We start from the raw sequence: 13,405 nt of genomic DNA on the forward strand, positions 1-13,405 counted from the left end.
CAAGTCTGGAAATTGGCTTGGTAGCTGGAGAGGTGCCACTCCACTTACTGAGCACTGCCGAGGTGCCCTTGAGCAAGGCACCGAACCCCAAAAACTGCAATGGAGCACTCGCTGTGGGCAGCCCCCTCACTCTGAGACCTCTCCATTAATGCATGTAACTAGGATCCTGTTTGTGCTCGATTGTGTATTTCAGCCTATGTGTGTGTTTGTCCATTAAACAGAGTGTAAACCGAATTTCCCCTGGTGGGATTAATAAAGTATAAATTATTATTGTAATGTATTATTGAAAATGCCTGAAGTAGTCTGACCTGAATTAAAGAAAAGAGCAGCGAACAGAGGTAACTACACATAAAAAATATCAATTCAAATGTGTTTCCTCGTTTTTTGTTGTAGTGTGACACTTACAACAATGCCAATATTAATGTATGAACAAGTAAGGAGTTGTGTAGCAAAAACATAATTACTAATAATAACAAAAAATAAAAAAAATACAATCATTGCAAACATTACAATTAGTAGAAACTGCAAAGGAATAGAAAAAGAAAAGATATAGAGAAATTTGATTTAATTATTGAAATTAAGGTAGTGATCATTATAACAGTGATGATAATTCAGAAGAGCCAAAGTAATATTACAAAGTAATTATATACGCAATTGTTTTTTTTAAGGCTTGCTGTTAGATAAGAATGCAGAAGCAGATACTGATGCATTTGAAAGGTTTGAAGGTAATTTATTTCAGTACAGAGTCAGAAAACTGACTGGCTGGTGGGCTGGAGCTGAATGAAGAAGTACGATTCTGTTGATGATTTTCATGCATGGACCATAAGATTGACAGGCAGATTGGCTCAGTATCAGCAGTAATGCAGATTTACCAGTTAATCTTTTTACTTACCCTCACTTGTGGTCATGAGCTTTGTGTAGTGACCAAACGAATAAGATTGTGGATACAAGTGTTCATGAGTTCCTTCCTGGGGGAGAGGGTTCAACCTTAGAGATAGGGTGATGTACTCAGACATTCAGGAGAAACTCAGAGTAGAGCATCTACTCCTTTGCATCGAAATGAGCACGTTGAATTGGTTCTGGCTTCTGATTAGGATGACTCCTGGACGCCACACTTTGGAGGTTATCTGTGCACCTTCTGCTTTCTATATGTCACATGCGTGGATGCATCTATGGATTTAAGGCCTGCAACAGGTGCTGCAATAAAAGACGAACAGACAGCCCAGAGGAGTCTGAGAAAAATATAGCGAGAAGACAGAATTTAAGAGACAACTGTCACATTGAATTTGTCTCTAGATCCTCTAAGGTTCCACCCTGCCTCTGCCTCGTCATTTGCTGTGAGACAACACATTAACACCCGATGTCATTACTATATGACTTTCAACAGTTGACTTTTGAACTGAAGTCTTTTTTTATTTATCAGCTGTCTAGGACATTTCCCTGCAAAATACATTTTTGGAAGCGTTGCATCGCAATGTTCACATTCTTGTTGTTGGCTAATTAAGTGCAGTATTGGCACAAACAAAATGACGTAATTTTAATAACCTAATCCAAACATATCAATGCCTAATGCTAATCCAGTGGCTTTATGACTACTCCTCATGGCACTTCTGTGCGAAAAAAAAAGAGATTAGAAAATAAAGTGTTTCTTTTTATTTGTATTTGCTGTTGGGTTATGTATTGGAAAATATTAACCAAGACAGAGAAGAAAACCAATGAGAGGGTGAAGAAACTTGTTTTTTTAGATTTCTAAGAATAAGGTAAAACTACTTTCATTTAGATATGTGTTTGGATTACTCTCAGAACTTTGGGAAGAAAAATAACACCAAAGGTTTCCTCTATTTTGTCCAGAAGTTTAACTACAATGCTAATTTAGTAGTTACCATAGCCACTATTTTATTTGGCTTGCTATCAAGCATGCTTCAGTTGCAATATTAGAGCCATTTGACAACTCAAACAAACAGAATTTCCGAGCCACAGCATTATTCATAGTGAGAAAATCTGTTATCTGTAATGTCAAATTATTCTTCCAAATCTGTTTTACAAAACAATTTGATTTATCTGTCTGATTAGTTTTCGTTTTATTTGCAGCTGAAACCGATACTTTGTCATTTTTTCAAACATATCATGTTTTTAATAGAGTAAAGCTTTGTGTGACCCCCAAATAGCAATTATAGAAAGAGAATGTATTGAGTGTGAGAGATGAGTTATGAATTTCTGGTTGTTATTAACTAAGTTATAATTTGCAGATATGTGAGACCTCAGAAAAAAAAAAAGAAATAACAAAAAATGTATACTACTGGAGGGCTTTTGTTCACTTCTTTTGTTAGATGATTGCAATGCAGTAATGAAATATATCAGACATGGTACAGGTCTATCATCAATATACACATAAGATTTGTAATTTCTAGTCAGGCCAGATATTAAAGCAAATTTGGTCCGAACCAAGTTTGAATAGATGTTTTGTTGAGTAAACAGATGGAAATCAGTTACATTGTTTGTTTTTTCTTCAACAATGAAGCTCCTGAGTGTCATGGAACAAAATGTCATCTGTCAACTCTCAAAAACACAGGACTGACAGCCTGACCGTCGCGTTAGTAATGTCTCGATCATCATCACCATGACGCATTTGGCTTCTGCAGCCATCTCTACACACGTACATGCGCGCGCACAATAGCAGTACGGTGTGGTGTAACCCCTCCCTCCTCCCCACAGTGCTAAACTATAAAATAAAATCACCTCCGTCTGAGTTTGAAACCAACCAAACTAAGCGACCTGCAGATTACAACCAGATAAACAAGAAGGGAAGACAACAAACAGTCCTCAGCTGCTGTGAAAAACACCTGTGATTCCAACTTCAACTTTCAACCTACAAAATCTACAAGTAAGTCTTTATATCTACATATAAACAATTATTTTAACTTCAATACGCATTTATGGAATTCGAACAATGTTTGTAATGACTAAGCACTGTTTAACTGGAAATATCGAAAGGAAGTTAATTGTGCTTGCACACTCGATGTGTTTCTCTCTTTTTTATCTTTTGGCAGAGAAAAGTTTAAACTTTTTTTGTTAAAAAAAAATAGTAACAGCCCTCTTGAATATCATTGGTTAAGCTATTTTTCATAAACTTTTCAAACATGCCCTATTATTTTAAAGCCTTCTTCTCAGGATATCGCATCTTTCCAATCCAAAGTATTGGTTTAGTATAATTATTTATATAGGAGTTAAAGTGACCGCTGGATGTGAATCATAAAGGTAGCATAGCCTGCATATTACACATTCCTTATCGTCTGCACAAACGTTTATCACGTCTTTTATTGTAAAACGCCGTCATTAAATCAGTTCAAATCTCCGAGTTTGTGTTTATGCATTAGGTTTAGGCTAAAAGATAATGTACTCTTCTATATGTTGTTGGAATGTATCCAGCACCATGGACAGCGGCGCGCAGTTTGTTAAATCGATTGTGAACCACAAGTTCCATTCATTACATTTTTATTTTTCCAATATTGAAGGTGTTGAAAGTTGTGTATAGCTGACTCGTTCTATTTCATATTGCTTTTGAAAACAGTGAGGATCCTAATTCCGTTCATCATTTGTATCAGAAAATGCTCAGCAGCCCAAAGTAGGCTACAATGGGGTATATTTGTTACAAAGCGCACGAACAGCCAAACAGTGAATACAACTTTGTATGTCTATTTTGTGTGCTTTGACACAAGAAGCAGTGCTTACATTCCAATATCACAATTATCACTAAAACAAGGCAAAAAATAACTTATTTGATTCTGCCAGTTATCACACCTTGAGATAGTTTCTGAAAATGTAAATGATTTTAGGAGGACAGAAAGTTATAAAACAACTATAACACCAGGCCGCTGGCTAGATGTACTTATACAACGACTAGTATTCCTAGTGCATCTATAACTAATGATAATAATAATATACTAATGTGTGAAATAGTCTGATCTGAACTAAAGAAACAATACTAACAAGAAGATGAAGAAAATACCTAGAAATACCATAATTCAAAATTTAAAACCTTTTAAACACCTCAGTGTAACTAAATGTACTGTAACAGAGTAATGAGTATCGCTAACATATCTTAAATAGTATTGTGACTGTGATGAATATTTAGTACACTGTATCTTATTTCTCGAACGAACAGACCCCTTTAAAGTGAAATGAATTTCTCATTTGCAGTCAAGCCATTCCTTTGCCTTCCTTGGGATCTAAATGAAAGAAACAGCCTGACAATATGTCACTGTAGTTCTGAAGAGTTATTTTCATTTATTGGCTTTTTTAGCTGCTACGCAGACCTTTTTTCCTCATCCCCAACAACAGACAACAGTTTGTGATAGCAAATGATTCTTCTTTAATAGATTTCTTAACAAAATACATGTTTTTTATTCTGAACTGTGATTTATATTCTTATCATTGTTTTCTTTTCAATGATGGATAACAACAAAAGACCCGAGCATAGCACAATTACAACGAAATCCTAGAATTAAATTGATGAACAAAATACTTCGAATAAAAAATCTAAACAGATCAACAGAATGACGGCTGGAATTCATTACTTCCAAATGTTTGCTGTCCTATTGCAGATGGCCATGATGCTGAAAGCATGGACAGTGCTGGCAGCTGTGGTGCTGTGTGTACTGATGTGTCTGGGAACACTGGCGGATGCCTACCCCCCTAAACCCGAGAACCCTGGTGAAGATGCCCCACCTGAGGAGCTTGCCAAGTACTACACAGCCCTGAGACACTACATCAATCTGATCACCAGGCAGAGGTATGTACTGTATACAAAGAAACATTTTCAGGCATGGCAAAGGGTATTTGTGTTATAAATACAGAAATCCATTACTTTAATAACTCATAACATACAGACCTCAGAAAAACAGGATCCGAAATCATATTTGTAACAGACTATGTATTGATTTCCTATAAATTAATAAACTCCCAAACTAATTTTCAGCTGTTAGCAGTAGCTGAACCTGACATGCATTTTTCTTTAATCCTTATAGTGTATAGTGACCAAGATCTATGACATTCTAGTTCTTAAGTGTGTGCGCTTCTCCCTCTTCCACCTCCTTAGCCCTTCGCCAGCACACAGCAGCTGAGTACTGTAGATTAGATTATCAGCCATTCACCACAACCTCCAGGCCTTCCCATCAGCAGGATCAGAGCAATAAAATGGGTAGGAGATGATACCAAGAAAGAATCCCAAATCTAGTTAGCAGGTCCTAAGCGGTGGCCTGCTGCTTTCAGGTGTTGAAATCACCATTGTAAGAAGGCATTCTTTTTTATTACTGAAAGCAGCCTGGCTCATATGCTATCTGTTCTTATTCATGAAAGTCAAATAGGTCATTAAATACAAATACAGATACTTGGTGAAATAACTACAGTAATGCAATAAAGAGTCAATTTATGTGACATTTAAACCATTACATTTTGAATGGGGAGTACAATATAAAGAAATATGTTATTATTAAATATATATAATGGTGTGCATTATCAATTTAAATAATATAAGAAATAACTGCTGTCAGTTTAACACCTTGGATAAAAATGATGGATGATCTTTTGTCTATAACTTTATTTGGAACTTTTAGCATTGCATAATTTGGATATGTCAATATAAAAAAAATTAATAAGTAAAATAAAAAACCTAAAACAATACAGTAGCTGTGCATTCTGGAATGTTGGTTTTGGAATGTTTCCACCAAGAGTATTTTTCAAGACTAATTTCTATGACTTTAAACTCTTGCTTTTCAAATGATTTTCCCCGTCATATGAAGATTTTCATTTGACTCTCTGAGGTAATCCACTGATTACAAAAGTTTAATATTTTAATAAACTATTTTTACCAAGTCAGATACTAAGGAATCCATACCAAATACATGAAATAATCATTCTGTTTTTGGCTATTTAGACCCTGTATAAACCAGCCATCTCAGAATGCTCCAATTTAGTGTGTCTCTTTAAATACAATGAGCCCCAAATCCCCCACCCCCCTGAGTTTTAACAGTAGACTAATACTAAGCCCCGTTTCCACCAAGCGGTCCGGTTCGGTTCGTCTTGGTACGGCGCACATTTTGCAGCGTTTCCATAGGCTAATCCCGGGAAAGAATCCCAAATAACAGATCCATACTGTCCCACTTTTTGGGACCCTTCCGTTGAGGTGCCAAGAATGTCGAGCCGACCTGAAAAGGTGGAGCTAAGCTACAGTGCAGTCCGTTGATTGGTTGAAAGAATACGTCGGCAAACGAAACCCCGGCCGTGTTTAAACCATTCGTTTAAACCATACAGAGCTAATTGTTTGCGTCTTTATTTCTCCTCACCGCACACAGCCTTCTCTGAAACAAAGCTTGATTGAGTTCTTGTAATAAAGAGTCACATGTCAGTGACAGAGTAGATGAACTGCTGTCTTTCAGTGTTGGTTTTGTTTGTGTAGTGTTTTTCTCCTTTGTTGAATTTATTAGTTAGCGGTTAGCGGTTAGCGGTTAGCTGTTAGCGGTTAGCTGCTATCATATGACGCTATTTACAGAGCGGCTATCGGCATCCAGCTTACACGCCGCCAACCAAATAGGGCACGGGTGGCTGTGGAAATGCAAACGGGATCAGGCTTAATCGAACCAAACCGTACCAAACTGTACCGATCCGTACCGGACTGCTGTGTTGAAACGGGGCTCTACTGTACTCTATAGCGAGAACAAAATTTGCGGATCTGCGCAAAACGTTTGCTCTAGACTGAGGGTGGAGTTCAAAGGGTGATGATAAAAGCAGAGGGGATGTTTTTTTTTTTGTTTTTTTTTTACCAGAATCCAACTTGTTAAGTCGCAAGTTGAGCAAATTTGAAAATATGTACAAATATGTGTTCTAAAACACTGTAAAGGTAGATTTTTCATAATATGTGATCGTTCATTTGTTTTGTACTGTTTTTGACATATTGGCAATAACTTTTATTTCAACTGTTTTTTATTGATTTTTTGCATGAATTATAAACATCAGACACAGCACATCACACAGTATTACTTATGTGGCCACAACAGAACACAGGCATCCAACATATGGCGTACAGAAACGTAGTGCAATGTGCATAATGGGGGACAATTCCCCCTTAATCCCCCCTTTTAATATCATTGGAAATAAACTGCTAATATTTTGTTTGGGTTGTCATAAAAACAACACAGACATAGTGTGTCTTACCTACTTACCTAGATCTGAAGAGCAAAGTTCATTTGATTCTGCTGTATAGGACCATCTTTCAGGATTCAGAAAATATTTAGAGCAACAGTGTTCTTAACCCTAAGCCAAACCAGATTCTTAACTTTTTGACTCAGAGCAATGTTTATACAAAAAAGTGTGATGCGGTTATTTTTGTAATATATACTGAAATAAAAAAAATAAAAACATCGACAAAGAAAATCAATTGGCTAGTGCAACAAAAGAAATCCGAAAGCATATCAGACAGGAAAATATATGAAAAGAAATGAACAGTCAAACCACACAGATATAGATAGAGACACTCATGACTATAGGCAAAATAAACAAACAGGAGAAAGCCAGTCAGACAAATGTTAAGAGCAGGACCAGTTAGAGCAGGACTCGGAGGGAGGCAGACAAGCCATTATCAGAGAGGAAACCTTTTACATCCCTATGTGTCACACTGGGTGCCAGCTGAGACAGAAGATTTGAGTTGCCTGACTGCTTTCCTACAGGGCACGCACACACGCACATGCATACACATACTTCTGTTTGTGTAACGAAGCGTAAAATAGGCTGCTGGTGTCATAAGATGGGGTGAACAGGTGGCTGATGGGAAAACAGCAATACAACAGGTTGTACCACAGGCTTTGTGTTAATGGATGCTGTTTCATTGTTATACCCACATATAATCACACACTCATTACCAAGTAAACCTTTTGGTTAACCGCTCCGTGATTTTACATTTGCAGCTTCCTTGGAGCCCACAGATTTCTAATCAAAAGAATTGTCGAACCCAGAAATACCCCAGAAAGGCTCTCTTATGAACACACACACACACACACACACACACACACACACACACACGCACACATACACACATAGACACATAGACACACACACACACACACAAACACACACACACACACACACACACACACACACACACACACACACTTTGCCAAGGGCATAGTTCAGAGAAAAGGCATAAAGTTAGATTATAGGAACTCAACATGCTCATCATAAATACAGGTCAGGTAATGAGCCAATTTGTGACATCACATTTCATATCATTGGTTTAAGTTTGGGATTAGCCTTTTCAGAAGAACTTGCTATACAAACTAAAGGTATGGTCTGCCAGATGATGGGGTTTTTTTAGAGGAGGGAGAATCAAGATCAAAAAGATGAATGTGATTGGACCATTGGAAAAACGGATTTAGTGGATTGACACATAAGATTAATTAAAAACCAAGCTACCCGGAGAGTTCCAAAATGCTGAACAGCAGAAGTGCAATTATTGAAGTAAATTTGTAATATTTTATATGATTAGTTTTGTGCTTTTTAAGTCACAAATTATTAAGCAAGAGTTTGGAGAGCTAGCCAATAGCTGTCAATACATTTACTGCTGGCATGTCTAAGCAGTGCTCTGCCTCTCTATGTCAAAGGTATGGAAAGCGTTCAGGTCAGGAGGATGTTTTTGCAGAGCTGCTGTTTGGTGGCGACAGCAACAGAGGCCAGAGATCACGGTAAATACCCTTATGAACACATGTTTGGAGGGGTCCTGTGAACCTCTATTAACCAATACACGTGGTTATCATAAAAAAAATTAAAGAGTCCTTTCTTTTGTTCTTTCACAGATATGATGACTCCTACATGTGGTGACTCCACCACGTTTCTCCCTCCTCATCAGGCATTCCCTTTGGGTGTGTCCCAAAATGCACCTTTAGGGGCCAAAATGTGCCTCTCGCCTCTTACCCCGGAACCCAACCCAAACAAACAACCTTCACTGACCACTACTCAAGCTCTCTTTGTCCCTTTTGTCACTAACTGTACATCTTGTCATTACAACAGAATTGCGTATTTATTACTATTGAAGTGAAATATATCTAAAAAAGATCAGAGCTAATCAGAATGTGTCTGTGTGTGTCAGCATTAAGGTCCCGCTGCTGTTCAACGCTGTCTACAGGAGAAAATCTTGTTTCATGGTTGCTGCTGTCAAAAATAACATTAGAAGAGGTCAATAAAACTTTTCTGTGTGATTAAAATTAGTTGATGTATGACTCAATAATATGTGTGTGTGTGTGTGTGTGTGTGTTGTTGTTTTTTGATCATAATTATGCCAAATTCTAATACATGTAATTCGTTTTAAAAATTTTATTCAGACTGCTATCAAAAACAAAGGGGGCTTGCTAAGGGTTCTTCTTTAATCTCTAAAAGTACAAAGATAAGGCTGGTGTTTATTTGTTCTCATATGGTCAAACATTTCACAATTACTTTCGAGTCCACCACTACATACAGTATTTTTTGAAAAAACAACATTTTTATTTCAAGCAGTTCAAGCCAATTGGTAACCAAAAAAGTCAAAACATGATTTCAACATTTAAATATTCAGATGTACTCACCTTAGTATTTATTAAATAATAGTCAGTCATGGCAACATTTATTAATTTGTAGGGGCAGAATGGACCTTTTTTTGAACTCTAGTTAGTAGATATTTGGGTTTTGAGGGATAGAATTGTGGGACTGAGTCCAATCAAAACAAATAAATGCATTTAATAGAAACATTAAGTGAATCCAGTGTAACTGTAGACAGTCAGTGCTTTGGATACACAAAAGCACGATAATTGTTTGTATTTTATCTGAAAGGGGTTTCATAGTAAATATTATCAATTCAGACAAAACACAGTGGTGGTATATTGCAAGTCCATCTAAAAAACATATTGTAAGTACATTTGATTGCCTGTTGTTACATCGACAAGATGGTTTGAAGATGATGGAGTAACAATAAATTAAAACCCAGCAAAAAGAAATAAGAACTGAATATAAACAAAGTTTAAATGGATTTATTTACAAACTAAAGCAAAATGGACAATACAAAACAAGTTTCTTCTATAACACACAAAACAAAAGAGAAGTTGATTATATTTCAACAAAAAGACACAAACTAAGAAAGTAAATGGCAAACAATAAGACCTCAATCAAAATCACACCTCTTCCACAGAAGGATCACCACACTAAAGTTTCTCAACATCAAAGACACACACGCACCCCACTGGGAACTGCTGATTCCTCTCTCTTGCTCTTTATACCTCAGCCCATGATTGGTAAATAGCCATAGGTGTGGCTGGGCACACTGAGGCTTTGGAGCAGCTGCTGTGTCATCTCACAGCATGTCAAAGACAATTGTCTCCTATATCCAATTGTATGAATAGCTGTTAGAGTTTTGGGTGAGAAGGTAGGCATTTGAGCTGATGGAAAGATCAGTTACAGTACATTAAGCGTCTGTAGGGAGGATGAGCCCTTAGTGGTGATGAGGAATCAGAAATACTGGTACCAACAATTCTACTGTGAGACAGAAGATAAAGTCTAGATGCCCAAATGTCCCATTTCATAATTTATTTATTTTTTTCATTAGTTGATCTGTCGGACTCCAGACAATGATAATAAGACTGCAATGTCACAAAACAAAAAAGAAAATTGAGTCATATCAAAACATATTCACGAAAAAAAAAACACTACACATATAGGGAATCGTTAACATGTTCATTTCCTGAAACGCCAATATGAGATGTTCTACAATTCACTATGTAGACACTTTAACCCATAGCGATGTATATCAGAGAGTAAGTAGAACAGCTTTAAGTCTGATCGGACACAGGTGCTGAAAGGTATTGCACAGATGCAAAGAACAACATCAACAGCTGTTCTTGAGTGCTCTAATCAGTATAGAAACCTTCTTAAAATTGTTTTTATCAAAAAACAATACCATCATCATCATTCAGGTCGTATTCATAAAAGAGTTTGGTCTTTAGCTTTTTCTTAAAGATGCAAAGGGACTCTGAGGAAAACTATTGACTATTCCAAACTCTATTCGATTGAATAAAGTTTGAAGATGTGATTTGTTTTTTTGAACTTTTTTTTTTTGAAGAAAAAAGAAAAAGAAAAAACAATTATACAATGTTCAATGTAACACTTATTTCTATTTCTTACAAGAAAAAAATGGACGCGATGCTTCAGCCGTGGAGATCATGGGACAGTATTAGGTGCTGAAAGGTATTGCACAGATGCAAAGAACAACATCAACAGCTGTTCTTGAGTGCTCTAATCAGTATAGAAACCTTCTTAAAATTGTTTTTATCAAAAAACAATACCATCATCATCATTCAGGTCGTATTCATAAAAGAGTTTTGTCTTTAGCTTTTTCTTAAAGATGCAAAGGGACTCTGAGGAAAACTATTGACTATTCCAAACTCTATTCGATTGAATAAAGTTTGAAGATGTGATTTGTTTTTTTGAACTTTTTTTTTTTGAAGAAAAAAGAAAAAGAAAAAACAATTATACAATGTTCAATGTAACACTTATTTCTATTTCTTACAAGAAAAAAATGGACGCGATGCTTCAGCCGTGGAGATCATGGGACAGTATTAAAAAAATTATATATTGAGGTGGTAACTCAAAATGCAGAAGTGGGCTTTCTTTTGAAAATGTGCTATTTTGATGCAATGTGTAATAGCTAACCAGAAAGGATGTCTTAATTCACAAAAAAATAGTCATTATAAAAATGTTCACTGTATAAAAACATACAATACATTTAGTGGATTAGCAAAGTAGTAACTTCCATTGGGTGTTAGCATAGACTGTAAATATTACCAAACCAACCCATTATCACCCATTTGTTACAGAGACAGAAAATGAGTCTAATCGATGGGCGTGTCCAAATTGCAATTGTTGTCTCAACTTAACTTTGGATCAGGTGTCTGTATTCATTCGTTTAAGAGAATATGTACCTTGAAATATAGAGACCTAAAGAAACGACATTGGCATTGCTTTATAGCGTTTTTTAGACACACACCATACACGCACACAGCCCTTGCCATTATTAAGCAACCACTGGAATGCGGAGTCTATACAGAAATTCTTGCACAACAATCTCAATCAGAATTGTTTATTTATTGCCAAGCACATTTACATATACAAGGAATTTTCCTTTGTGTATTGGTGCAAAAACAATATGGGAAATAAGGCTAAAATAGCTAGTACTTAAATAAAATATGATAGAATATAAGAAGCAATTACCAGTTTATAAAATAGAGTTAAATAAATGTCAAATATAAAGAATAATAAAAAACACAAAATGTACAAAGGGTGCATGAAAGAAAATAAATGTAAAGTCCAGTGAGCGTTAATGTAACGCATAAAGAAACAGTTTCAGCCTTCACTTTACTGTGATGTTTTCTGACTGTGGGGCTGATGACAGTTTGTGTTGTGTTGGGGGAGGGCGGAGACATTGTTCAAACACCTATATAAAACACAAATTTCTTTCAAAATAATTCCATCTCAAAATATTAGTACAGCATGTTTAAGCAAACATGTACTTGCGCATATTGTAGAGACCAACAACACAAGGATCACAAGGATAGATTTTGTTTTAATTAAGTTTGAGTATTGAAGTAATTTAGTGAAAAACAGTGGCAGCATGTCCACACAACAAAATAATTTGCAAGGAACTTGTAAGTCAACAAAAAGTTCACTTTTAATTTGCAAAAGACTTTTCCATCCAACATGTCCTTTGCTGAAAGCAGGTCATACCTCACATGTTGGAATGCATTAAATGCATATTTTTATAATGTACAGAGTTCTCTGAATGAAGACATCCTTTCTCGATGGTTATTATATATTATGCACCATATCATTGCATTTATATAATGAAGTGTATACTCCCATATTCATATTCGTAATAACCACAACAATATGTAATCAAAACGCAGGTAAATCTATATTACAAATTCAATTCAGTTTATTTAGGAGGGGGACACTGCAAATTAACATAACACATCTTGCCTCGATGTTAAAGATTAGATGTTAAACATATAAGGTTCAGGGTTTTTTATCCAAAATGCAGCAGTTTATGAAAAAAATACAAGTGCTATGACATAATGAAGTGAAAATGTATTACATTTTCTCAAGTTATTATATAATGCATTTGCATTTTTACAATGTCTGTTTTCCTGTGCTTGACATCAGCATAGATTCTTTCTTTTTTTTTAAAATTGTTTTAACTTTTATTTATCCAGGAGAAGTCCCTGAATGATGCTGAATATTTAGGGAAAACTAAACTCAAAATCATTTCTAGTAAGGCTGACAAAGTAATCATGTAATTATAGGCTGTTTTTAAAATCATGTTTTTTTCATTTAT

At 35.9% G+C, this 13,405-nt stretch overlaps 2 protein-coding genes across 2 annotated transcripts in view; one reads left to right on the top strand and one right to left on the bottom strand.

Annotated features, from left to right (window-relative positions):
- elof1 (elongation factor 1) overlaps window positions 1–13,405 on the bottom strand; it is a 383,117-nt gene that overhangs the window by 95,354 nt on the left and 274,358 nt on the right. The window lies entirely within an intron of this gene.
- Window positions 2,727–9,245, top strand: pyya (peptide YYa). The gene is made up of 4 exons (XM_079366562.1): window positions 2,727–2,884; window positions 4,605–4,792; window positions 8,655–8,735; window positions 8,847–9,245. Exons 2-4 carry the CDS (start codon window positions 4,605–4,607, stop codon window positions 8,869–8,871), a joined length of 294 nt encoding a protein of 97 aa, XP_079222688.1. The 5' UTR covers window positions 2,727–2,884; the 3' UTR covers window positions 8,872–9,245.

The sequence above is a fragment of the Symphodus melops genome (assembly GCF_947650265.1).
Source record: "Symphodus melops genome assembly, chromosome: 17".
NCBI lineage: Eukaryota > Metazoa > Chordata > Actinopteri > Labriformes > Labridae > Symphodus > Symphodus melops.

Coding starts and splice junctions, on each gene's coding strand:
- pyya (XM_079366562.1), top strand. CDS start 4,605: ATGGCCATGATGCTGAAAGCATGGACAGTGCTGGCAGCTGTGGTGCTG. Junction 4,793..8,654: donor AATCTGATCACCAGGCAGAG/GTATGTACTGTA, acceptor TCTATGTCAAAG/GTATGGAAAGCGTTCAGGTC. Junction 8,736..8,846: donor AACAGAGGCCAGAGATCACG/GTAAATACCCTT, acceptor GTTCTTTCACAG/ATATGATGACTCCTACATGT.